We start from the raw sequence: 27,527 nt of genomic DNA on the forward strand, positions 1-27,527 counted from the left end.
CTCTCTCTCTCTCTCTCTCTCTCTCTCTCTCTCTCTCTCTCTCTCTCTCTCTGTCTGTCTGTCTGTCTGTCTGTCTGTCTGTCTCTCTCTCTCTCTCTCTCATTCTCTCTCTGTCTGTCTGTCTCTCTCTTTCTCTCTCTCTGTCTGTCTGTCTGTCTATCTATCTATTATCTATCTATCGATGATCCATTCATCTTCCTATTTTTCTATTTATCCCTTCATCAGTCCATCTGTTAATTACCTGCACAGCAATAAAGTATATATATATATATATATATATATCAGGTATGTAAGTGAGGGTCGGTGTGGCGTTCCAAACAGCAGTGGTGCATTCGTACTAAAATAGTGTATATAATGCTCTACTAAGTGATGCACTTTTTAGTGCTGCATGGTGTGATTTGGAGCGCAGCCAGAAATCACCAAAGTGTGGGGCGGGGCTTAAATTCCAATGGGATGAGCGCGTCAGTGTGGGCGTGGCTCCGCCTCTGTACTGGGAGTCGGAGTGTTATCTGAAACTGACGGTGTTCCACTCGTCCTTCTTCTTTTTCTTCCTCGGGAAAATGTCCTGAAAACACACCGAAACTGTTATATAACAAGCGGAAAGTGGACACTAAGAGGGATATTTACACCTGGATGTTTGGACACCTGCGACGTTTTTGGACCGAGCGACGAAACGAAGTAGGCGACTCTTGTTGGTAAACTTTCGCCCTGCGTTAGCTAGCTGGTTAGCTGCTGAGCTAATGAACAGGGTTGATCAGTGGTGTGAGGTGAACTTTACACTAATCCAGGCCTGAGACCGCTGCAACAGGTCTCCTCTGAGCTATGGAGTGAACACCCGACACCGTGACTTCTTTAATCATCGCTTATTTTTTTATTCCGTTTGATTCCTTTTTTTATTTTCCACAAAGTCCGGACTAATTTATTCCCAGGAGAAGTGAATTATTTTTCCCCTCTCGTCAGTGTACACAAGTCTAGCTGAGCCTCTCTCGGACAGAAGGAGTTTTAACTCGGGTTAAATGCGTTACGAAGCCAAAATGATGCCGGTGAGTACAAAAATTTAGAGTTTTTTCTCTAATTAAAAACAGCAAATTGTCTACTTTGTATATAAAGAGGGGGAAAAAACACTACTAATGAAAGGAGCTGGTTGGGAAAAAAAAAAAAATCCAGTCTATTTAACTAGACAATGAATTAATTTCTCTTCTTCCCAACACCTTTTATTTACTTCATCTATATTTAAAGATTCTTATCTTACATTACTTATTGAAAAAAAAAATAGTAATAAAATAAAAAATGGTATAACGCAGACAACGCCATCAAGTCATGTGTTGAATAAACCTGTTCGGAGGGCGGAACTTCGGGTCCGTAAACATGTCTGTGATTGGTTCCTCCTCCTGTCAATCATTCTATAGACGCTATAGACCCGCACGCTGTAGATTTGTTTGGGGGGGCGAAGCTTCCAGAAGGTGGGGTGAAACGGGGGAGGGGTTAGGGGCGTGGCTAGTCATTATAAATATAAATATAAAATATAAATACTTTTAAGAGTGTATAGAACAGTAGCTAGTCATTATATTAAGATGATATAAATAGATTTGAGAGCGTATAGGACAGTAGGTCAGTGTAACCGGAGAGAACACTGTTGCCTATGTTTAATTTATAGTGTTTAGAACACGTCTAAACAAATGACAATAAAGATGAATCTAATCTAAAATGGCGTGAAGCAAAACTGTCCAACGCTCCACATTTTGTCCAGAATTAACATCCCTGGGATTCTCATTTCAACACACTACGATTCAGGAAACACTCAGATACGAAGGTGAATTGGGACGTAAAAATGAGCAAAAACTGAAATCTCGAACCCTCACCCATTAAATCGTACCTAACGCGCCTCGTTTAAAGCAGTCAGGACTCGCTTGTTTGACCGAAACTGCTTGAACACAGCTGTAATGTAATGACTCACACTGGGCAGGTCTCTCCTGTAATACCAACACTGCAAAGTGCACTACAAAGGCAACGCTTATCATAATGGAGCCTGTTCTGAAACATTTTGTCCACAGTAATGAGTATCACAATCCAGCCCTCTGTACATAACACTGGGACTAAAATATCTCAATGAAAGGCTTATCCTTGTTCATGGGAGTCTCTCTGTGAATGCAGCGCCGTTCCTTAATAATAGTTATATAATCCTAATGCAAGCTGGGTTATAAGCTGAGCATGCGATTTCAGGGAGAATTCCAACGTGAAAAATTCATTAAATACACAGACTAGGTAGAACATTATGACCACCAGTCTAATACTGTGTTAGTCTCTTTTTTTGATGACAAAACAGCCCTGACCCGTCCTGCACTGTGTATTCTGACACCTTTCTATCAGAGCCAGCATTAACTTCTTCAGCAGTTTGAGCAACAGTAGCTCGTCTGTTGGATCGGATCACACGGGCCAGCCTTCACTCCCCATGTGCGTTAATGAGACTTGACCGCCCATGACCCTGTCGCCGGTTCACCACTGTTCCTTCCTTGGACCACTTTTGATAGATAGTGACCTCTGCAGACCGGGAACACCCCACAAGAGCTGCAGTTTTGGAGATGCTCTGATCCAGTCGTCTATCCGCCATCACAATTTGGCCCTTCATCAAACTCGCTCAAATCCTTACGCTTGTCCATTTTTCCTGCTTCTAACACATCAACTTTGAGGACAAAATGTTGACTTGCTGCCTAATATATCCCCCCCACTAACAGGTGCCCTGTCAGTGGTCATAATGTTATGCCTGATTGGTGTATATTTATGTTGGAATATTGGTGATGTGTTCTGTGATTCTGGTGCTGTATTATCATTACTGCTGGGAAAAGTTTGACATTGCAGGCTGACCTCAGTTACTGTCAGTTACTATAGAATTGAATAGGAGAAATCCCTATTTTCCAAGAAATTCAGAGATTTCTGACATGAGGGATGAGTTGGTATAATTACTAGAAGCAAAAGAGGAAGAGCTTCCTTTCTTTGCTCACCATTTTCCAGCAACCTCATATTAATGCGGAAATCCAGTTTAGAAGTAAGCGGAGGTGACACATGCTGGTGTCACTTTCCCAGAGTGCACCGCAGACTCCAGTCACCCAGGAGGACGTGTACACGGCTGTGGTGGAGGAGATCCTAGCATGAATGCTGAAAATATGGACGAAAAGAGGTGATTGAGATGCGATGAAGAAGGTTAACAGACTAAAGTGCCGGTCAAAGAAATACTGACCACTTGTGGTGTCCAGGACAGTCAATATTATGAGAGCAGGCAGATGATGAGCTTGAAGCAGTCTTTTTTTCCTTTTCCTGTGGGATTTATTACTTCCTCATGCTGCTTCTTTCACCAAGTGTACTTCCTCAACAGGGTGCGGTCTAAAATCAGATGCGTTTGTATTCATGTTAATGGTTTTAGAGATTATATCTGATTTGAAACTTGTTTCCTACCATTCATTTTATTCTTCTTGTTTGGTGTTTTCTGGGGCTGTGAAATATTTGTATTGTATGTAAATGTATAGCCGAGATTTACGCCCAATGTCATAAAACAGTATTTGGTCCTAGGTCATGTTTAGTTCATAACCCATGCTTTACAGGAAATAGTTTTTTCTACCCCGGGGCAGTTAAGCCGTCCTTCTGAACCGCAGCAGCCAATAGGGCTCACTTCTGATAAACTTCATGCTTCGTCAGCTGTCTTTCAGTCTCTTCAGCATTATCTGTGTTGATTTTGTAGGAATATTGCCGAGCTTGCTTGATTTTGTGATTGAGACATCCTGTAGGGATCAGTCTTTAGCCCTGATTTCTCAATCACCTCTTCACCAGAGAAGAGCCGAGAGAAAGTCCGGTCCCTCCTCCATCCTGCGCAGCAGATCCCTGAATCCAGTTCATCATCAGTGTGTTTGTATAAGAAAGCGAGGGTGACGTGTAAGCAGTGAAGCTTCTATAAGAAGTTATTTGAGTTTGTCGTGTAATGTTTGCCAGGAGCAAATACGGCACGGTTTCTTCCAGCACGCAGTATAAAAAAGCTATTTGTCATTTTAGTGTAGATACTTTGTTTTCATGAGAAGGTAGGACTTGGGGATCATTCATTCTTCGGTGTAAAGATGGTCTAGTATGTGACTTGCGTCCACAAAGCAACAGATCACAAGTGACCGAAGTTGTGTAGAGCGAGTGGGTCAGTATTTTTAGTCCTGTATAAGCACAGCAGACACACTCTGATCCAAACCATCCAGGCGAGGTTCGCTTGTGGTGAGAATGTAATCTGATCAACATGTAAAGCATGATGGAAACTGTTTGGTTAGTTGATGGCACGCGTCAGATATCACAGGACGTGTATGATGGATCTTTGGGCGAGCATGTTATGGAAACTGAAAAATAAAACACTCTTTACTTTAAAATGATGTCTAATATCTCTTCTCTGAAACATGTGAATTGAAGCTGTGTTGTCCACATTAAACCTCGATTCCCGCTCAAACTGATTACGGCTAATAAGAGAGCTACAGTAAGCTCACAGAGCTGCTGAATATCCGTCTTGATGGATGAGCAGATCGTACACAGAACATTCACAGATGCACTAAAATGTTAAAGTTAGAATTGTCACATATGCATTACTGCACAGTGAAATTCTTTCTTCACATATCCCATCCTTGGTGGTTGGGGTCAGAGCACAGGGTCAGCCATGATGCATTGCCCCTGGAGCAGGGAGGGCTGGGCTTAAGGGCCCAACGGTGGCAGCTTGGCAGTGCTAGGGCTTGAACCCCAATCTTCTTGTCAATGACCCAGAACCTTAACCACTTGAGCTACCACTGCCCTTACTCTGACCCATGAGATGACAGAGAACAAGAACAAAAGACATCTCTTTTTGTTTTATTTGTTTTAGCTTTATTTTGATTGGCAGTTTGGTAAATTCGAGAAGATTTAGCACCGTTTATTAATCCTTACAGGTTTGAGGGTGAGATGAGGTGAGAGGACGAGAGATGAAATAAAACCATTAAAGCTAAGCTCTTCTCTTATCATCTTTATCATGCAGATGTATTTGTGGTGTGAATTTTCCGGTGTGTTTTTCTCTCCCTGGGGGAACAGCTGGCTTTTTGTTCACCTGCTCTCATTACCAGCTCGTGTCGTTTTGTACATCACCATTCTGTGCCGTACGTTTCAGTGTAACACTCGAACAAAGCGTCGCACCACGGCTGTAAAACTCTCCAGCGTCCTCATTGTTTCCACCCAAACACGGCGGAGACGAGCAGCCTTTCATGGCGTGGGAGAGCGCATTGTGAGGACGCTTCTGCTGAACTCTGATAAGACGTGATGTCTCTTCAGGAGACGTCTTCTCCTGGTACGGACTGGCAGAGCTCATTAGGGCCGGGAGTGATTTACCTATTGAAATGATGTGGAGTCGTCTCGTGATTTACACAGGAGCAGTGTTTTACACAGAGGATCAGCTTGTTCTTTAGGAAAAAAAACAGTCATAGGTTCGAACGCATTTATTTTCCAGGATTGTGATTCTGACACATTCTTTTAAAAATAAATAAATAAATAAAGGTTTTCCTTAAAATGGAGGCTTTTCTCACGTGTACTTGGTGTACGTGTCTATATGAATTCCAAATAGAGCACAACAATCTGTCCAAAGAAGCAATATAAATATTAAATATTATTAGAGACTTAAATATTAATATAAAATTCTAAAAGGCTATTTAAATATTAATGAACATATTAAATTAAGTATACATTCATTAATTTTAATTTTAATATTAATACTAACTTAATGTTGTCTAAATGATACTAAATACTACTCATAGATGTTTCTTTAACATTAACCTCAAACCAGACTGAACTTAATCGGCTAAAGCTATTTAATTAGAATATTATATATTTTATTTATAATATTATTTATATTTTATACATATATATGTATAAAGTATTTATTTATTAAAAAAAAAAACCTCAATTTAACACTGCAAATGGATCGTTTTTTTATAGAGCATTGCGTAACACCATTGACCCATAACATGGAGTGTTTCACTGTCCAGGCTGAAGCTTTCACCCGGTTGCTTTTATCTGAAATGTTCATGCATCATTAATGCGCTGTTCTCCGTGTGCTGTATGTTGAATCGCGCTTAAAAAATTTTTTTTGCCATCGCTTATATCACTAGGTGCATCGAGTCCTCGAGACGATCGGACACTTACTTTCACATCGTAGATCTAAATGTTTTTTTTTTTTTTTTAATAAAAATATTTATTTAAATGTATTTTTTAATTTGATTGATTTATTTATTTATTTAAATAAAAGCGGACAAAGAGAAACAAAAAAAGGACAAATAAAGTAAAACAGGAGGCAGAATACTACAGTTTGAGGTAAGGACGCATCAAGATAGGACCGTTTCTCACCAAAGGTTGCACTTTCATCAATAGAACTTTATGTATTTATTATTATTATTATACTTGTTCCCCCACAATTTAGCTTAGTAACAGCATTCCCTCATTTTAGTTATGCAATGATCAGCCATAACATTAAAACCACCAACGGGTGACGTGAATAATATTGATTACTGTGGCACATGTTAATGGGTGGTATTATATTAGGCAGTCAGTTCTCGAAGTTGGTGTGAAAGGGCGAGTGTCACCATCTGAATGACTGCGACAAGGACCAAATTGTAATGGCTAGGCGAGCGGATCAGAGCATCTCCAAAACAGTAGGTCATGTGGGGTGTTCAGTGGTTAGTATCGGACAAAAGCGGACCACGGAAGGACAACCAGTGACCCAGCGACAGGGTCATGGGCTCCCAAGACTCACTGATGTGTGTGGAGAGAGAAAATGCCAACCCGTCTGGTCCGATCCTATAGAAGAGCTACTAAAGCGCAAACTGCTGAAAACATTACTGCTGGCTCTGATAGAAAGGAGTCAGAACACACAGACCTTCACAGTTTGCTGTGTAAGAGATTGTGCAGCTACAGACCAGTCAGAGTGACCATGCTGATCCCAGTACACCACTGAAAACATCTACAATTAGCATCAGACGGAAGAAGGTTTCATCTGGATCCCTTATCCAGTTAAACCAGTTCACCAAATAGTGTTTTTTAAAAGAAGTATAAATACACAAGAGGCCATACCCATAATGCACTGAGCACATGTCATGTTTAATACTAACACAGCTGCAGGCAGTAAGGAGGGTAACAGTCATGCAGTGAGTTTATAGAGTGTTAGAGTTCACTTTAAAGATACATTATTCATATTAAATTCAGTATTAAGCGTAGCAGTTAACAATCAGGATTGATTCTGAAAGTGAGAGTCATCTTTTTCAGAAAGAAAACGGAGAAAAGAGACTTTTATGAAGAGCAGAGATGTGATGTCTTTCACTCAGTGATCAGTTTCATAAATCTACCGAGGGAAATTTCCGACACACCCACACACACACACACACACACACACACACACAACCATAGCAGCCATAGTTGTGAAGTTTGGTGCGTCACAGCCTGAGGGAAGAAGATGAAGCCCAGCCTGGAGTATATATATATCCTCACAGGTGCTTTCACACATCAGGAGCACTTCATTAAGGCCAGTCAGTGACCGAATATGGACATAGACCTATTTAAAATCTCTCCCTGCTATAATTTAGACGTAAATTAATACTTATTAATAATGTAAGTAATGTTTTGAAGTAGATAAGCTGTTTAAGGCCGTAGCGCTCACTCTGACGGATATTTACATACGCTTTTCGCACGTGATTTGCATACTGTACAAAAACTGCTCCATGTCACGAGGTCCGATCCAGGAAATGTAAGCGGTGAAATTCAGATGATTTAATAGCGACCGAGCTATGCTGAAACAGTTTCTAAGCAAAGTGAATATCGTAAGGATTTCTTTTCCGTGCGTGTGTAATTATTTAATTTTCTTTAAATTATAGTACACAGACTAGCCGATTATTTGTTTGTCAACTGAACACAATGCTCCTCATCTGAAACTTAAACCCTGCTCCAGTCCTCTCAGGATCTGAATAGTTTTGCGTCACGCTTCACGCTCTTGCACTTTGTCAGGTCTTTTTTATTGATTTTACCAGACATTTTAATTATTCCATCGCAGCACTGTTGATCTCCATCTTCTCTTTTTATTATTATTTTTATTATTATTAGTTCTGTAAAGCTCTACGACGCGGAGGATTTCCCCCGGCTACGCCGCGTCAGCTCTCAGAGCCGAGGTCATTAAAAACGAGTGAAGTTGATCCAGAGAGCTGGAGTGGGGGCGGGGTAACCAGATATACAGTAATAATAAAGCATGGTATACTTGTTAAATACGCTGACTGTTACATTGTTCTGTTGTTTATTTACCGTAAAAGGAAATTGAGTCTTTTTATGAAAAATGCTGCTTTTGTTGTGAAGTACACTCGATTCAGTGCTCATTTCCTGGAATTAGTGACTATGGTTCTGTTGCCTGAAGCTACGTCCTCTCTCTCTCTCTCTCTCTCTCTCTGTTAGTATGAGGCTCCCGGTATCTCTTGTCTTGTTTAATCTATGGGAGTGACTCAAACATTCTCTCTGGACCTGCTGGTGTTTATGCCTCTCTGAGTCCTGACTCTCTAGTGCGGTACTCTATGCTGCTCAGAAGAATGGCTGTAAATCCCATTCAATATTTAATCCTACTTTAGTGTCATAACACACTCTGCTCTTCTTTTCCGGGAAGATTTTACTCTAGCGGCTGTGGGAATGTATGATCACTGATCGTGAGGCCTGATCTTCAGTTCAGTAGGGTTGAGCTCAGGGCTCGGTGCAGGACACTCCAGTTTATCTATTCCAACTTTGTGTACAGGAACAGGTTTATTCGACTATTTTCTGTATCGCTTATCCCACACATAGTGAATCTGAAGACTATCCCAAGGGACACTGGGAACAAATCTACCAATCACAGGGCACGCTCACTACATCAGGTTTAGAAATGTCAGTCAGCCACCAAGGCATGTCTTTGGATTTGGAGAAGGAAACCAGAGGAAACCCCTGAAGCAGAGAGAGAATACCTACCTACATTTTAGACTTGTAAACCTAAAGACAGTGATGTTTTGCACACACAGGACAGCCTCTGAGGTATGTTCCTCCTGTATGAACCGTGTTAGTGGGGAAACAAACCGAGCTCTGACATGGCACTCGGATCGAAAGCTGACCCGATGTCACACAGGCGAGCTTCATACAGCTGCGACTGTCTTAACCTCCTGCTGATGATCCCGCTTCTAGCTTTCATCTCCACAACAGCGTCCATACACGACAGGATATCGAGCACACCTGGAAATATTGCCTTTTACCTACATGCCTCACTCTGAGGAAAGGGCAGGAGGGCATTTCTTGGCTTGTATTTATTCTCATACTGCTGAATAAAAGCATGCACACGGTTGGTTTGCGGAATCGTTTGGATTTGTACATTCCCATAAGAAATTCTCATGCTTTGTCACTTCATCACTCTCTGTTGTGTGCTTGAGCTTTGCAGCAGCTTCGTTTGTCCATGTTTTTGTGCTTTATTTTTTCTAGAAAGTTATACACACACACACTATAGCTATGCGTGTTGTGATGTCATACGACACATTCCGACTCGACCCTGCGGAAAATCTGTGTTTATTCAGACGAATCGAATCGAATTGTGGGGTTTAATTCATTTCTGTTGATTTCTGCGATCGCAGAAGTGTTTCAGATTGTCATTCACCTGGCCCGACATTATGTAGGTTTATATGCCGACGGATTTTCATGTATAGATACGTAGATGTGGGATGGGATTAGTATTAGATTTGCGTTTGTGTTACGTGACTCCAGTTTTTCAGTAGGTTTTGTTTAATCTTTTTGTTTTCAAGCTATTTATTTATTTATTTTTATGTAGTATTCACCCAAGATCTTTTAATTTTATCCTCTAGATTTTCCGTTCCTATTCTCACCTCTAGTCATAGGCATCGCTGTTACTGTGGCACTGTGTAGAATGCTGCTGAACGTTAACACGACTGCTCATGTAAACAGTAACCTAGTTTCTCACTTTGCTCAAATCCATGAAAGGGTCATCTGATGAAGCGTCAACATATTTACAAGCCACTTATTTGGCTATGGAGCTCTCTGTCAGTTAAATGGTATGTATTAGAAGCAGTCTGTATGAAAGGACGTCACGTTATAACAGGATAAAAGGTTCTGCTGTACGTCGTTAAACATGTTGCTCTCGTCAGTGTGAATGAAAGCGATAATCCCTTTCTAATCATATTCTTCACACTTCCTCTGCGTCTCGCTTCAACATCCTGCAGAGATAAAAACATCCTCATCAGTCTTTCAGACGTTTTTTTTTTTCGTCCTTGCGTGTCGGCTGTACAGGTGACATTCGGCGACGTTGGCAACGAACGAAGGTCACATCCATCCACACGCATCCAGCTTCCTTTCTTTTTTTTCCCTTCTCATCCTTCAGTACAGCACAGCTCTTGTGTGGATCATTAAGTTAGTGCTGAGTGATTGAAGCAGCACAACCTCCATCTACTGTAATTACACCACTCGCTCTCTCTCCCTCTCTCTCTCTCTCTCGTCTCCTCAGGCCTCATCATCTCTTATACACATAATCCACATCGCTTACAGAGCGAGCCGAGGAGACTCAGGACCTGGACTTTATTATCACTTCGTTTTCGTTTGCCAGGAATTAGATTACGCTCCAGCCAAGACGAAGCTGTGAGGAGGAAATGTCAGGGACTCAGGGTTAGGGTTTTTCATGCTGAGGGTTTTACATCAAGGTTTGTGCAATGGGACGTTTTAAAGCACAGGATGTTGCCTCTTGTTTTATTTATTTATTTATTTATTTATTTATTTATTTATTTATTTATTTAATAGGTTGAATGGTTTTTAAAGTGGGTTCTGTGAAAGCCTGATTTTTATTATTATTATTATTATTATTATTATTATTTTTCCCCCATTTTATTACTGTTATGAATCACAACCCTAGGTTCCCATAATTATTATATTCAGAGGTTCAAACTTGAAATGCTGAAACATTATTTTTATTATTATTATTATTCATTATTTTTTAAATTTATTTATAAATATTTTTTATCATTATTTTTTATTTTTTTTTATATTTATTCATATATTTATTTTTACATTTATTTATTTATTCTTTTTTTGCCATAAAATTGTTTGCTTGATCCACGCGAAGTCTTCGCTCAATCTTTGTCGTTAAGTGATCAAAACAAAAAATTAAAATGGACGTAACCTTGAACCATTCGTCACACACTCCTCATGGGAGTCTTGTTTTAAAAGAAATCCTTGGCTTTAAATGAACACAACCCGCATTTCAATACCGATGTCATTAAAAAAAACATAAATAAGCCGCCGTTTTGAATTTTTTCTACTCCTCTTAGAACATTCTCCAAATTTTGCTCAGATCATCTTCACACATTAAATAGAGCAAAAGTTATTTGAGGATTTTGGCTGGACCAAACCATTCCTGTGGAACATGTAAGGCTTTACTGTATTGATCCAAAGCAGCGTCATCTAGAAATAGCCTGTATTTGTCACATATGAAATTCTTTCTTCGAATATCCCATCCTTGGAGGTTGGGGTCAGAGCACAGGGTCAGCCATGGGGTTAAGGGCCTTGCTCAAGGGCCCAACAGTGGCAACTTGGCGGTGTTGGGGCTTGAACCTTGTTCTTCTGGTCAACAACCCAGAGCCTTAACCAGTTGAGCCACCAAATTTACTTGTCAAGAGGTTTTGCTTCTAAATTCTGTATAGATTGCAGTTTTTTAGAGTCTCACTCGCATCAAATGACATCGGATTTTTGAGTTGTGTTAAAATGCTGTGTTTTACAAACACATCAACGTAACATCCTGAAACTCACCAAGTATCATTATCTCCATTGTAAGTGCTTAAGCGCTTGATAAATAAAACTAAGTCCTTTTTACACACACAATTAAAATTCAAGTGCTCAAACCCCGGTAATTGCTGCTCGTTGTCAGCTGTGTTTATTATGGAGTTGTTATTCTTAATAGCTTGTTGGACTGGTTGCTTTATTGAAATGGGTTTTAATCCAATCTAACTAAAGTAACTGTAAAGCCAGCTTTGACGTAAAACCAAACAAAGACGTGAAGAGAAACCGAGTCAAGTGTGAAACATCGACGCCTCAGACACTTCCTTAGAAAAAGGTCGATACTGTGGCCGAGGGAACTATATCCTGAGACTCTGGACAACAGGACACCAGCGTCCAGTGAAGGATATGAACTGCTGCGTGTCAGCATAATTATTAACTGGCCTGCACTTGCTACCGCCTTCAATCTTATCCGTTTGTCTCCTCTTCTAAGGTTCAGTAAGCGCTTGACCACTTTCTCTTTCCTCACTAGATGTTCTTGACCGTGTACCTCAGCAACAATGACCAGCATTTCACAGAGGTGCCCATAACCCCGGAGACGGTGTGCCGTGATGTGGTGGAGCTCTGCAAGGAGCCGGGAGAGGTGGACTGCCACTTGGCTGAGATGTGGAGAGGATCAGGTACGAGAAACATGTTTTTCTCTCTCTCTCTCTCTCTCTCTGTTTCTCTCTCTCTCTCTCTTTCTCTCTCTCTCTCAATCACTCTGTTTATCGCTCTCTCTCTTTCTCTCTCACTCTGTTTTTCTCTCTCTCTTTCTCTCACTCTTTCTCTCTCTCTCAGTCTCTGTTTCTCACTCACTCTTTCTCTCTCTCACTCGCATTCACTCACTCTTTCTCTCTCTCTCTCCGTTTCTCTCAGTTGCTCTGTTTCTCTGTCTCTTACTCTCTCTCTTACTGTTTCTCTCTAAATTTCTTTTTCTCTCTCAATATCACACTGTGTCTCTCTCTCTCTCTGTTTCTCTCAATCACTCTGTTTATCGCTCTCTCTGTTTCTCTCAATCACTCTGTTTATCGCTCTCTGTTTCTCACTCACTCTTTCTCTCACTCGCGCTCACTCACTCTTTCTATCTCACTCGCATTCACTCACTCACTCTCTCACTTTCTCTCTCTCTCTCTCTCTCTCTCTGTTTCTCTCTCTCTCTCCGTCTCTCAGTCGCTCTGTTTCTCTGTCTCTTACTCTCTCTCTTACTGTTTCTCTCTCTCTCTCTAAAAAATAATTTTTAAAACATTTTCTTATTCTTAAATGTCGTTTTTTTCCCCCTGGAACAAAATGTCCATGTTTTACAGAATTAACGACAGATATTTTTGTTTATATAGAAACAGCATTTTACATAAAAATGAAAGCAAACAAGAGCGGTGTCCGTGTTCTGAAGACTCATCGTGCAGGGTGTGTGACGTCGGTTTGAATAACAAACCACATAAACTCTGAGCTCTTATGTAAACGAGAGAAACCTCCAGGTGCTGAGCAGAAAGGATCGGCGCTGGGATCCAGACAGGGATTTTCGGGAACAGCGTATTGTGTTCAGACTCTCATTCCAGCTTTGCTGTGGCCTGTTGCCATGGTTACATGTCTTTTCAAGCACACTCGACGTCTTCAGTTCGAGGGCCCAGAAAGGCCTCAGCACCTCAGAGTGTTGATCGGCGCAGCCCCGCGTCGCAGACAGGAAGTTGTTCTTCGAGCGGCGGCGGCGTGACGCAGAGAGCCGAGCGCTTCGAGCGGTTTAGATTTTAAACAATAACAATCCTTCACACTGGCATCGAACCCGTCTCGAGTTAATGACTAACCGGTATGTGGATAAGTGGAAAGCTGTGGTCAGTCGAGCTGAAGCGGTTCTGCAGCATTCATGTGGATAGTAATCAGGTGTTTTTTTTTGAGGAGAAAACACTTTCCCCTGGGCACACTGCACAGTCAGAGGAAAATGTAAGGAATTTACAGCAGAGACGACGCAGTGCCTCAGTGCAGCCTGGGATCGTTCACTGACAACAAATGCATCCATTACAATGGAACCTTGGCATAGGAATTTAATTCATTCTGGTTCTTTACGCGGAAATTTGTATTGCGAAACGAATTAAGAAATAATGTAAATGTAGATAATCCGTTCTAGCCACCCAAAAATATTACCAATATGTCTGTCTACTGACCCAGGCCAAGCATTCCATGTCAGGGGTCCTCACAGGAAGTCGTGCCACCAAGCTTGGGCTAAAAATAGAACAGACCAACAACAAAAAAACACATGAAAAATCAGCTAGCTTTTGAACGCATCCCGAAGGCAACGTTGGTATCGTGGGTTGAATCTTTCCAAAAATATGTAAACTTGCTTCGCTTGCCTTTTTTTTTTAACGGCTCCTGGACGTATGCGTAACCTTAGCCGGCGTTCGGTTCGGTCCGTTCATATGGCGAAAATGCCTTGTATGGCGATGCAAATGTTTTGCAAAATTTAAATTTTTAAGGTGAAAATTTGTAAGGGAGGGCATTCGCATAACAAGGTTCAAGTGTATAGTTCTGTACTTACACACACACACACACACACACACACGGTCTATACATTCTATCTAAAATATATATATATATATATATATATATATATATATAATATTTATTTATTTATTTATGCCCTGCTCATAACCCTTCAGTATTATTTAATGTATTTACATACTGTTATGTTGTATTTTTGTCCTGTTGTACTTCTCATCAGTTCATACCCGGTGCCATGTGCAGCTGAGCTCAGGTCAAGGCGACAAGCTTTTATTGTCGTACAGCTGCTGCAGTGCACAGTGAAATAAACCAGCGGTCCTCCAGGATCATAAAGCACAGGACTACAGGAGGCGACACGGAGCTCAGCACGCTTAACATAGACGTGAAGTGCATGTGTGCAAAGACAGGACCGTACCGTGAACTGACAAGGGACAATGGGACACAGTTTTTTTGAGCCGCGGTAATAAAAACCCTCTGGATGTAAAAACAGTAAAATGCTGACGGTTGTCGTTTTATTAATTGTTTTGAATGGCTACTCGTTATCCCTGTATGCTCAGACGGCTGTAAAGCCTGACCTGTATAATGGTGAGGGATTTCCTCAGTTCAGTGACCGTGTACAGGTTCAGCCTCGGTTTAAACTAGCTGCTGTTATTTCAGTTGCACGCCAGACGGTTCAGACTCGTAGCCGTGATCCGAAACAAACAGGAAATGCAACACCGACGGTCGAGATTAACATTGATCACAGACGCATGAAGAGACTGGTACGCAAATTGTGTTTAAGATATCCTCCCGGCTTTTTCACTTCAGTCCAATCGTCCGGAATCCCCAAGTGAGTCAGAATATTGTGAAGGAGTGTCTCCTCAGCACTTCAGTACAGACTTTGTGCCAGCAGCATGTGTCAGCACTCAGTCACTGCTGTCCTTGCATGGCGAGGTTATTGGTGTGCGCTGACCTGACTGACTGTCTCTCTCTCTCTCTCTCTCTCTCTCTCTCTCTCTCTCTCTGTGTGTGTGTGTGTGTCTGTGTGCGCGCGCATGCAGAGCGGGCTGTGGGCGAGGGCGAGAGGATGCTGGAGATACTGCAGCGCTGGGGCTCGCGCAGATCCGAGGTCCGCTTCTTCCTGCGCCACGAGAGAACGCCCGGCCGCGAGCCAGGTGAGTCCAGCTCCGTCAATAACGGCCGTGCAGGAAGGTGAGTTCAGGATGTTGATTCGGGAGACTGCTGAGTCCAGTGTGATCATGGCTGAGGTGAGTTTAGAGGGATTAGTTCATCACTGTGGTGTTCCGGCGAGCGTGTCGGGATTAGTTCGCGACGGTCGATTCATTTCGCGCTACGATAATTAGGGGAATAGTATAGTATACAATTAGTGTGTATATTTATTGGGATTTAGTTCACTACAGTGTATTGTCTGGTGAGGTTTAGTGAGATTTACTGTGTTGTTCAGGGTTGAGTGTATCGTGATTAGTTCCTTACAGTACGTTATCTGTCGAGTTTAGAGTGATTTAGTTTATTATAGTGCAATATTAGATGATTAGTTTGTTAGTGTGAGTGTACGGTGATTAGTTTGTTAGTGTGGTGTTGGAGTGAGTGTATGGTGATTAGTTTGTTAGTGTGGTGTTGGAGTGAGTGTATGGTGATTAGTTTGTTAGTGTGAGTGTATGGTGATTAGTTTGTTAGTGTGAGTGTATGGTGATTAGTTTGTTAGTGTGAGTGTATGGTGATTAGTTTGTTAGTGTGAGTGTACGGTGATTAGTTTGTTAGTGTGGTGTTGGAGTGAGTGTATGGTGATTAGTTTGTTAGTGTGGTGTTGGAGTGAGTGTATGGTGATTAGTTTGTTAGTGTGAGTGTATGGTGATTAGTTTGTTAGTGTGAGTGTATGGTGATTAGTTTGTTAGTGTGAGTGTATGGTGATTAGTTTGTTAGTGTGAGTGTACGGTGATTAGTTTGTTAGTGTGAGTGTATGGTGATTAGTTTGTTAGTGTGAGTGTATGGTGATTAGTTTGTTAGTGTGGTGTTGGAGTGAGTGTATGGTGATTAGTTTGTTAGTGTGGTGTTGGAGTGAGTGTATGGTGATTAGTTTGTTAGTGTGAGTGTACGGTGATTAGTTTGTTAGTGTGAGTGTATGGTGATTAGTTTGTTAGTGTGGTGTTGGAGTGAGTGTATGGTGATTAGTTTGTTAGTGTGGTGTTGGAGTGAGTGTATGGTGATTAGTTTGTTAGTGTGAGTGTACGGTGATTAGTTTGTTAGTGTGAGTGTATGGTGATTAGTTTGTTAGTGTGAGTGTATGGTGATTGGTTTGTTAGTGTGGTGTTGGAGTGAGTGTATGGTGATTAGTTTGTTAGTGTGAGTGTACGGTGATTAGTTTGTTAGTGTGAGTGTATGGTGATTAGTTTGTTAGTGTGAGTGTATGGTGATTGGTTTGTTAGTGTGGTGTTGGAGTGAGTGTATGGTGATTAGTTTGTTAGTGTGAGTGTACGGTGATTAGTTTGTTAGTGTGAGTGTACGGTGATTAGTTTGTTAGTGTGAGTGTACGGTGATTAGTTTGTTAGTGTGGTGTTGGAGTGAGTGTATGGTGATTAGTTTGTTAGTGTGGTGTTGGAGTGAGTGTATGGTGATTAGTTTGTTAGTGTGAGTGTATGGTGATTAGTTTGTTAGTGTGAGTGTATGGTGATTAGTTTGTTAGTGTGAGTGTATGGTGATTAGTTTGTTAGTGTGAGTGTATGGTGATTAGTTTGTTAGTGTGAGTGTATGGTGATTAGTTTGTTAGTGTGAGTGTACGGTGATTAGTTTGTTAGTGTGAGTGTATGGTGATTAGTTTGTTAGTGTGAGTGTATGGTGATTAGTTTGTTAGTGTGGTGTTGGAGTGAGTGTATGGTGATTAGTTTGTTAGTGTGGTGTTGGAGTGAGTGTATGGTGATTAGTTTGTTAGTGTGAGTGTACGGTGATTAGTTTGTTAGTGTGAGTGTATGGTGATTAGTTTGTTAGTGTGGTGTTGGAGTGAGTGTATGGTGATTAGTTTGTTAGTGTGGTGTTGGAGTGAGTGTATGGTGATTAGTTTGTTAGTGTGAGTGTACGGTGATTAGTTTGTTAGTGTGAGTGTACGGTGATTAGTTTGTTAGTGTGAGTGTATGGTGATTAGTTTGTTAGTGTGAGTGTATGGTGATTGGTTTGTTAGTGTGGTGTTGGAGTGAGTGTATGGTGATTAGTTTGTTAGTGTGAGTGTACGGTGATTAGTTTGTTAGTGTGAGTGTATGGTGATTAGTTTGTTAGTGTGAGTGTATGGTGATTAGTTTGTTAGTGTGAGTGTATGGTGATTAGTTTGTTAGTGTGAGTGTATGGTGATTAGTTTGTTAGTGTGAGTGTATGGTGATTAGTTTGTTAGTGTGAGTGTATGGTGATTAGTTTGTTAGTGTGAGTGTATGGTGATTAGTTTGTTAGTGTGAGTGTATGGTGATTAGTTTGTTAGTGTGGTGTTGGAGTGAGTGTATGGTGATTAGTTTGTTAGTGTGGTGTTGGAGTGAGTGTATGGTGATTAGTTTGTTAGTGTGAGTGTATGGTGATTAGTTTGTTAGTGTGAGTGTATGGTGATTAGTTTGTTAGTGTGAGTGTATGGTGATTAGTTTGTTAGTGTGAGTGTACGGTGATTAGTTTGTTAGTGTGAGTGTACGGTGATTAGTTTGTTAGTGTGAGTGTATGGTGATTAGTTTGTTAGTGTGAGTGTATGGTGATTAGTTTGTTAGTGTGAGTGTATGGTGATTAGTTTGTTAGTGTGAGTGTACGGTGATTAGTTTGTTAGTGTGAGTGTACGGTGATTAGTTTGTTAGTGTGGTGTTGGAGTGAGTGTATGGTGATTAGTTTGTTAGTGTGGTGTTGGAGTGAGTGTATGGTGATTAGTTTGTTAGTGTGAGTGTATGGTGATTAGTTTGTTAGTGTGAGTGTATGGTGATTAGTTTGTTAGTGTGAGTGTATGGTGATTAGTTTGTTAGTGTGAGTGTACGGTGATTAGTTTGTTAGTGTGAGTGTATGGTGATTAGTTTGTTAGTGTGAGTGTATGGTGATTAGTTTGTTAGTGTGGTGTTGGAGTGAGTGTATGGTGATTAGTTTGTTAGTGTGGTGTTGGAGTGAGTGTATGGTGATTAGTTTGTTAGTGTGAGTGTACGGTGATTAGTTTGTTAGTGTGAGTGTATGGTGATTAGTTTGTTAGTGTGGTGTTGGAGTGAGTGTATGGTGATTAGTTTGTTAGTGTGGTGTTGGAGTGAGTGTATGGTGATTAGTTTGTTAGTGTGAGTGTATGGTGATTAGTTTGTTAGTGTGAGTGTATGGTGATTAGTTTGTTAGTGTGAGTGTATGGTGATTAGTTTGTTAGTGTGAGTGTATGGTGATTGGTTTGTTAGTGTGGTGTTGGAGTGAGTGTATGGTGATTAGTTTGTTAGTGTGAGTGTACGGTGATTAGTTTGTTAGTGTGAGTGTATGGTGATTAGTTTGTTAGTGTGAGTGTATGGTGATTAGTTTGTTAGTGTGAGTGTATGGTGATTAGTTTGTTGGTGTGAGTGTACGGTGATTAGTTTGTTGGTGTGAGTGTACGGTGATTAGTTTGTTGGTGTGAGTGTACGGTGATTAGTTTGTTAGTGTGAGTGTACGGTGATTAGTTTGTGTGAGTGTATGGTGATTAGTTTGTTAGTGTGAGTGTATGGTGATTAGTTTGTTAGTGTGAGTGTATGGTGATTAGTTTGTTAGTGTGAGTGTATGGTGATTAGTTTGTTAGTGTGAGTGTATGGTGATTAGTTTGTTAGTGTGAGTGTATGGTGATTAGTTTGTTAGTGTGAGTGTATGGTGATTAGTTTGTTAGTGTGAGTGTATGGTGATTAGTTTGTTAGTGTGAGTGTATGGTGATTAGTTTGTTAGTGTGAGTGTATGGTGATTAGTTTGTTAGTGTGAGTGTATGGTGATTAGTTTGTTAGTGTGAGTGTATGGTGATTAGTTTGTTAGTGTGAGTGTATGGTGATTAGTTTGTTAGTGTGAGTGTATGGTGATTAGTTTGTTAGTGTGAGTGTATGGTGATTAGTTTGTTAGTGTGAGTGTATGGTGATTAGTTTGTTAGTGTGAGTGTACGGTGATTAGTTTGTTAGTGTGAGTGTACGGTGATTAGTTTGTTAGTGTGAGTGTACGGTGATTAGTTTGTTAGTGTGAGTGTACGGTGATTAGTTTGTTAGTGTGAGTGTATGGTGATTAGTTTGTTAGTGAGAGTGTATGGTGATTAGTTTGTTAGTGTGAGTGTACGGTGATTAGTTTGTTAGTGTGAGTGTACGGTGATTAGTTTGTTAGTGTGAGTGTACGGTGATTAGTTTGTTAGTGTGAGTGTACGGTGATTAGTTTGTTAGTGTGAGTGTATGGTGATTAGTTTGTTAGTGTGGTGTTGGAGTGAGTGTATGGTGATTAGTTTGTTAGTGTGAGTGTATGGTGATTAGTTTGTTAGTGTGAGTGTATGGTGATTAGTTTGTTAGTGTGAGTGTACGGTGATTAGTTTGTTAGTGTGGTGTTGGAGTGAGTGTATGGTGATTAGTTTGTTAGTGTGGTGTTGGAGTGAGTGTATGGTGATTAGTTTGTTAGTGTGGTGTTGGAGTGAGTGTATGGTGATTAGTTTGTTAGTGTGAGTGTTCGGTGATTAGTTTGTTAGTGTGAGTGTACGGTGATTAGTTTGTTAGTGTGAGTGTATGGTGATTAGTTTGTTAGTGTGAGTGTATGGTGATTAGTTTGTTAGTGTGAGTGTACGGTGATTAGTTTGTTAGTGTGAGTGTATGGTGATTAGTTTGTTAGTGTGAGTGTACGGTGATTAGTTTGTTAGTGTGAGTGTATGGTGATTAGTTTGTTAGTGTGAGTGTATGGTGATTAGTTTGTTAGTGTGAGTGTATGGTGATTAGTTTGTTAGTGTGAGTGTATGGTGATTAGTTTGTTAGTGTGAGTGTATGGTGATTAGTTTGTTAGTGTGAGTGTATGGTGATTAGTTTGTTAGTGTGGTGTTGGAGTGAGTGTATGGTGATTAGTTTGTTAGTGTGGTGTTGGAGTGAGTGTATGGTGATTAGTTTGTTAGTGTGAGTGTACGGTGATTAGTTTGTTAGTGTGAGTGTACGGTGATTAGTTTGTTAGTGTGAGTGTATGGTGATTAGTTTGTTAGTGTGAGTGTATGGTGATTGGTTTGTTAGTGTGGTGTTGGAGTGAGTGTATGGTGATTAGTTTGTTAGTGTGAGTGTACGGTGATTAGTTTGTTAGTGTGAGTGTATGGTGATTAGTTTGTTAGTGTGAGTGTATGGTGATTAGTTTGTTAGTGTGAGTGTATGGTGATTAGTTTGTTAGTGTGAGTGTATGGTGATTAGTTTGTTAGTGTGAGTGTATGGTGATTAGTTTGTTAGTGTGAGTGTATGGTGATTAGTTTGTTAGTGTGAGTGTATGGTGATTAGTTTGTTAGTGTGAGTGTATGGTGATTAGTTTGTTAGTGTGGTGTTGGAGTGAGTGTATGGTGATTAGTTTGTTAGTGTGGTGTTGGAGTGAGTGTATGGTGATTAGTTTGTTAGTGTGAGTGTATGGTGATTAGTTTGTTAGTGTGAGTGTATGGTGATTAGTTTGTTAGTGTGAGTGTATGGTGATTAGTTTGTTAGTGTGAGTGTATGGTGATTAGTTTGTTAGTGTGAGTGTATGGTGATTAGTTTGTTAGTGTGAGTGTATGGTGATTAGTTTGTTAGTGTGAGTGTATGGTGATTAGTTTGTTAGTGTGAGTGTATGGTGATTAGTTTGTTAGTGTGAGTGTATGGTGATTAGTTTGTTGGTGTGAGTGTACGGTGATTAGTTTGTTGGTGTGAGTGTACGGTGATTAGTTTGTTAGTGTGAGTGTATGGTGATTAGTTTGTTAGTGTGAGTGTATGGTGATTAGTTTGTTAGTGTGAGTGTATGGTGATTAGTTTGTTAGTGTGAGTGTATGGTGATTAGTTTGTTAGTGTGAGTGTATGGTGATTAGTTTGTTAGTGTGAGTGTATGGTGATTAGTTTGTTAGTGTGAGTGTATGGTGATTAGTTTGTTAGTGTGAGTGTATGGTGATTAGTTTGTTAGTGTGAGTGTATGGTGATTAGTTTGTTAGTGTGAGTGTATGGTGATTAGTTTGTTAGTGTGAGTGTATGGTGATTAGTTTGTTAGTGTGAGTGTATGGTGATTAGTTTGTTAGTGTGAGTGTATGGTGATTAGTTTGTTAGTGTGGTGTTGGAGTGAGTGTATGGTGATTAGTTTGTTAGTGTGGTGTTAGTGTGAGTGTATGGTGATTAGTTTGTTAGTGTGAGTGTACGGTGATTAGTTTGTTAGTGTGAGTGTACGGTGATTAGTTTGTTAGTGTGAGTGTACGGTGATTAGTTTGTTAGTGTGAGTGTATGGTGATTAGTTTGTTAGTGTGGTGTTGGAGTGAGTGTATGGTGATTAGTTTGTTAGTGTGAGTGTATGGTGATTAGTTTGTTAGTGTGAGTGTATGGTGATTAGTTTGTTAGTGTGAGTGTATGGTGATTAGTTTGTTAGTGTGAGTGTATGGTGATTAGTTTGTTAGTGTGAGTGTATGGTGATTAGTTTGTTAGTGTGGTGTTGGAGTGAGTGTATGGTGATTAGTTTGTTAGTGTGAGTGTACGGTGATTAGTTTGTTAGTGTGAGTGTACGGTGATTAGTTTGTTAGTGTGAGTGTATGGTGATTGGTTTGTTAGTGTGGTGTTGGAGTGAGTGTATGGTGATTAGTTAGTGTGAGTGTACGGTGATTAGTTTGTTAGTGTGAGTGTATGGTGATTAGTTTGTTAGTGTGAGTGTATGGTGATTAGTTTGTTAGTGTGAGTGTATGGTGATTGGTTTGTTAGTGTGGTGTTAGTGTGAGTGTACGGTGATTAGTTTGTTAGTGTGAGTGTATGGTGATTAGTTTGTTAGTGTGAGTGTATGGTGATTAGTTTGTTAGTGTGAGTGTATGGTGATTAGTTTGTTAGTGTGAGTGTATGGTGATTAGTTTGTTAGTGTGAGTGTATGGTGATTAGTTTGTTAGTGTGAGTGTATGGTGATTAGTTTGTTAGTGTGAGTGTATGGTGATTAGTTTGTTAGTGTGGTGTTGGAGTGAGTGTATGGTGATTAGTTTGTTAGTGTGAGTGTATGGTGATTAGTTTGTTAGTGTGAGTGTATGGTGATTAGTTTGTTAGTGTGAGTGTACGGTGATTAGTTTGTTAGTGTGAGTGTACGGTGATTAGTTTGTTAGTGTGAGTGTATGGTGATTAGTTTGTTAGTGTGAGTGTATGGTGATTAGTTTGTTAGTGTGAGTGTATGGTGATTAGTTTGTTAGTGTGAGTGTATGGTGATTAGTTTGTTAGTGTGAGTGTATGGTGATTAGTTTGTTAGTGTGAGTGTATGGTGATTAGTTTGTTAGTGTGAGTGTATGGTGATTAGTTTGTTAGTGTGAGTGTATGGTGATTAGTTTGTTAGTGTGGTGTTGGAGTGAGTGTATGGTGATTAGTTTGTTAGTGTGAGTGTATGGTGATTAGTTTGTTAGTGTGAGTGTATGGTGATTAGTTTGTTAGTGTGAGTGTATGGTGATTAGTTTGTTAGTGTGGTGTTGGAGTGAGTGTATGGTGATTAGTTTGTTAGTGTGGTGTTGGAGTGAGTGTATGGTGATTAGTTTGTTAGTGTGAGTGTATGGTGATTAGTTTGTTGGAGTGAGTGTATGGTGATTAGTTTGTTAGTGTGAGTGTACGGTGATTAGTTTGTTAGTGTGAGTGTACGGTGATTAGTTTGTTAGTGTGAGTGTATGGTGATTAGTTTGTTAGTGTGAGTGTATGGTGATTAGTTTGTTAGTGTGAGTGTATGGTGATTAGTTTGTTAGTGTGAGTGTATGGTGATTAGTTTGTTAGTGTGAGTGTACGGTGATTAGTTTGTTAGTGTGAGTGTATGGTGATTAGTTTGTTAGTGTGAGTGTATGGTGATTAGTTTGTTAGTGTGAGTGTATGGTGATTAGTTTGTTAGTGTGAGTGTATGGTGATTAGTTTGTTAGTGTGAGTGTATGGTGATTAGTTTGTTAGTGTGGAGTGTATGGTGATTAGTTTGTTAGTGTGAGTGTATGGTGATTAGTTAGTTAGTGTGAGTGTATGGTGATTAGTTTGTTAGTGTGAGTGTATGGTGATTAGTTTGTTAGTGTGGTGTTGGAGTGAGTGTATGGTGATTAGTTTGTTAGTGTGAGTGTATGGTGATTAGTTTGTTAGTGTGGTGTTGGAGTGAGTGTATGGTGATTAGTTTGTTAGTGTGGTGTTGGAGTGAGTGTATGGTGATTAGTTTGTTAGTGTGAGTGTTCGGTGATTAGTTTGTTAGTGTGAGTGTACGGTGATTAGTTTGTTAGTGTGAGTGTATGGTGATTAGTTTGTTAGTGTGAGTGTATGGTGATTAGTTTGTTAGTGTGAGTGTACGGTGATTAGTTTGTTAGTGTGAGTGTATGGTGATTAGTTTGTTAGTGTGAGTGTATGGTGATTAGTTTGTTAGTGTGAGTGTATGGTGATTAGTTTGTTAGTGTGGTGTTGGAGTGAGTGTATGGTGATTAGTTTGTTAGTGTGAGTGTATGGTGATTAGTTTGTTAGTGTGAGTGTATGGTGATTAGTTTGTTAGTGTGAGTGTATGGTGATTAGTTTGTTAGTGTGAGTGTATGGTGATTAGTTTGTTAGTGTGAGTGTATGGTGATTAGTTTGTTAGTGTGAGTGTATGGTGATTAGTTTGTTAGTGTGAGTGTATGGTGATTAGTTTGTTAGTGTGGTGTTGGAGTGAGTGTATGGTGATTAGTTTGTTAGTGTGAGTGTATGGTGATTAGTTTGTTAGTGTGGTGTTGGAGTGAGTGTATGGTGATTAGTTTGTTAGTGTGGTGTTGGAGTGAGTGTATGAGTTTAGCATGGTTGGTTTCAGGCTTGTTTAGCGTGGTTAGTTCATTACGGTGTGAAAGCAGTGTTTTTATTGTGATTAATTTCACAGCGCAGTCTCAGGTGAGTTTTAGCGTCTCAGCACGAGTCTCAGTGTGTAATATCAGGTGGGTGTAGTGTAATAAGGTTATGCTGATCTCAGCCAGGTGAGTTTAGCACAGCTGTCTGATCTCCGCTGAAGCAGATAAGCTTTTAATAACTTTCCTCATCATGGAGACGGATCAGTATCCAAACACCCACAGAAACATCATCACTGCTGCTCCTTCCAGATCTTCACTGAGAAGAGTTCTCTGGAATATGTGAAGTAAAGGGTTTTAAATGTTGTGGAGAACCAGATGTTATCTTAGCTTCTGTAAATTATTTCAGAAATGATTGATTCTTTGAATAAATCAAGCATTGTTTTAGCTTTAACGTATTTTTTTATTCTTGAATGGTTATAAAAGTAGCCTGTAAGCGTTATGTAAATGCCGCACCTGAGGCACAGGCCAGAGAATGATTGGACTTATTGGTCGTGTAAAATTATTTCCCTCGGTGAGCTGTGACTGTGACTCCTTGTTCAGAGACCCGTGATAAATGCGTGGCTCATCGCCAGCCACTGGACCACACAGAGTCCTTTGTTCCTACGAGGCCCGTTGCTAATTTTGAGTGGACTATTATTCTAACCTGCGTGTGACCCCCTGCTTCAATCCATCTATTGAAAGTCTTTTTATTTTCCTCTTTATTTCTTCACAGTCCATCGATCACACCAGCCCTAGTTTTAAGCAGATCTCTGAGCGTGTTGTGCCAGACGCCATATAATTCGTACATTAACCTGGAAATGTTTTACAGGAAATGCCAGGAGCATGGAACAGAGGAGGAACGGTGTTAAAGGAGCCCCTGATAGAAGGATGGAGAATGGGGTGAGTCTTCAGGTGACTTCTGGTATTTGTTGATGTCTGTGTGTTATGTTTAAAGTGTCGAGGTAAGGAAACGAGTTAAGCTGCTTTTGCAAATTCCTTTCCTGTAACTCGATCTTTGTGAGAAGTGTGGTATAAGTGATGCGTGCCTACGTGAGACGAGCGCAGAGTTTCCGTGTTTTGCAGGTGGCCGCTCCACGCATGGACATGACTCTGGCCGAGCTGCAGGAGATGGCGACACGGCAGCAACAACAGATCGATGCTCAGCAGCAGCTGCTGGCCTCAAAGGTAGATGAAGCTTTAAGAAGGTCTTGAGATATTATAGAAGAAAATGGTTCTTAAAACCCTGTAATTAGACTTGGAGGTAATGGCCAAACAAGAGGCACGACAAGTGTTCTCTTCATCCTTGCATTCCTGTTTGATGTAATGGACGCAGATCTTTTCTGTCCAGGAAGTGTGTGTGTGTGTATTTATAACGCTTTACCATTGCTGCGTGCAGGAGCAGCGGCTGCGCTACCTGAAGCAGCAAGATCAGATGAAGCAGCAGCAGGCTTCTGAGCAGGAGAAGCTTCAGCGTCTCAGAGAGAACGTGGAGAAGCAGGAAGCTCGTCTCAAGAAAGTGCGCGCTCTCAAGGGCCAGGTGGAGCAGAAGCGCATCAGCAACGGAAAACTGGGTGAGCATTTGGCGCCACTCGTTTGTTCCAGAACGTTATCGTCTTGTTGTACCATACCTCTAGTCCCAGCAGTGATTTCTCAAAAGTGTCGTTCTTGTTTTTACAGTGGAGGAGATCGAGCAGATGAACAATCTCTTCCAGCAGAAGCAGCGGGAGCTCGTCGTAGCGGTGTCGAAAGTCGAGGAGCTCAGCAGGCAGCTGGAGATGCTGAAGAACGGCAAGATGGATGCTCTCCACGATAACCAGAGCGCCGTGGCCGAGCTCGATCGTCTCTACAGAGAGCTGCAGGTTTGGAACTTAAACATCACTCCCATTGTTCATACATCGTGTAATTACTTCATCTCAGTGGCTTTACAGTACACCCTGCAGGTACTTGATGATGTTTCAAGACATATATGATGATCAGTGATGCTACATTCAGACAGATTTTATCACGAGTCACCGTACTGATTACCATAGTAAAATCATTTTCAGTTTATCATTCAAAATCAGTTTTATAAACATAGACAAATATAAATATATTAAAATATACACCGATCAGGCATAACATTATGAGCACTGACAGGTGAAGTGAATAACACTGATGATGATCTCATCATGGCACCTGTTAGTGGGTGGGATATATTAGGCAGCAAGTGAACATTTTGTCCTCAGTGTTGATGTGTTAGACGCAGGAAAGAGTAAGAATCTGAGCGAGTTCGACGAAGGGCCAAATTGTGATGGCTAGACGACCGGATCAGAGCATCTCCAAAACTGCAGCTCTTCTGCGGTGTTCCCGGTCTGCAGTGGTCAGTATCTATCAAAAGTATTCTTTAAGTTGCGAGGTGGGGCCTCCAGGATCCGCTGTTAAGATCTTGGTGCCAGATATCACAGCACAAACTTTCAGGGATCTAGTGGTGTCCATGCCTCTACAGGTCAGGGCTGTTTTGGCAGCAAAAGGGGGGGACAAACATGATATTAGGCAGGTGGTCATAATATTATGCTTGATTGGTGTGTGTATGCATCGTATCATACGAGAAGCAGTGTGTACTCTTTGCCACAGATCAGGTGAGCTCCACTCTCGTCACGCCCATTGGTCACTGCTTCCGCATTTGCAGAAGATTAAGCTTTTCTCAGATTTTTTTTTCCCTTTGCAGGACACACCCACATATAGATCCCAACCCTCGCGGTCACTCAGGTCATCAGAAAATGATTGCTTTGCGTTCGATTTGTCGCTGCAAGTGGCTGTGTGAAGAGAGCTTTTATAGAAAAAAATGTAAAAGTCGAACAGTCTTGCAGAAATTTGATGAGAAGAATGGGAGTAAAATAAGGCTGTTGCAGGCAAGATATAAAAATATATGCTTTAAATAAGGCTGTCAGTGTGTCCTCTGCCCTGAAACAGATTGTTCAATCCATCATATATGGCTCTAAGTAACGAAAAAGAAAAGTAGTAGGATTCTGGCATAGAAGGAAAGCTGAAATGTTGAAATAGTGCTGTTTGATCATTCATTCACAGATCCTCTCTGGTCATACAGTATGTATTACATCATCTTTAGTTACTGGTCTGGGTCTCTGCTTATTAAACACATTAATACGCTGATCTTAGCTGAATTGAATTTCTATAAAAACACGACATGAAGTCTATTAGTGGCCCATGCTGG

General features: G+C 40.7%; 1 protein-coding gene across 5 annotated transcripts in view; it reads left to right on the forward strand.

The window, feature by feature from the left end:
- Nucleotides 1–486: 486 nt before the first annotated feature.
- tp53bp2a (tumor protein p53 binding protein, 2a) overlaps nucleotides 487–27,527 on the forward strand; it is a 38,521-nt gene continuing 11,480 nt past the window's right edge. For 3 of the 5 annotated variants that reach the window (XM_058384329.1, XM_058384334.1, XM_058384331.1), the window contains exons 1-7: nucleotides 487–1,043; nucleotides 12,347–12,494; nucleotides 15,390–15,503; nucleotides 25,146–25,228; nucleotides 25,400–25,501; nucleotides 25,713–25,887; nucleotides 25,994–26,175. In XM_058384329.1, the coding sequence (XP_058240312.1) occupies nucleotides 1,017–1,043; nucleotides 12,347–12,494; nucleotides 15,390–15,503; nucleotides 25,146–25,228; nucleotides 25,400–25,501; nucleotides 25,713–25,887; nucleotides 25,994–26,175 (831 nt within the window). In that variant the 5' untranslated portion in view covers nucleotides 487–1,016. The remainder of the gene's footprint in view (nucleotides 1,044–12,346; nucleotides 12,495–15,389; nucleotides 15,504–25,145; nucleotides 25,229–25,399; nucleotides 25,502–25,712; nucleotides 25,888–25,993; nucleotides 26,176–27,527) is intronic. The other 2 variants (XM_058384330.1, XM_058384332.1) reach the window with 1 other exon arrangement.

Source organism: Hemibagrus wyckioides, linkage group LG29 (genome assembly GCF_019097595.1).
Source record: "Hemibagrus wyckioides isolate EC202008001 linkage group LG29, SWU_Hwy_1.0, whole genome shotgun sequence".
NCBI classification, from domain to species: domain Eukaryota; kingdom Metazoa; phylum Chordata; class Actinopteri; order Siluriformes; family Bagridae; genus Hemibagrus; species Hemibagrus wyckioides.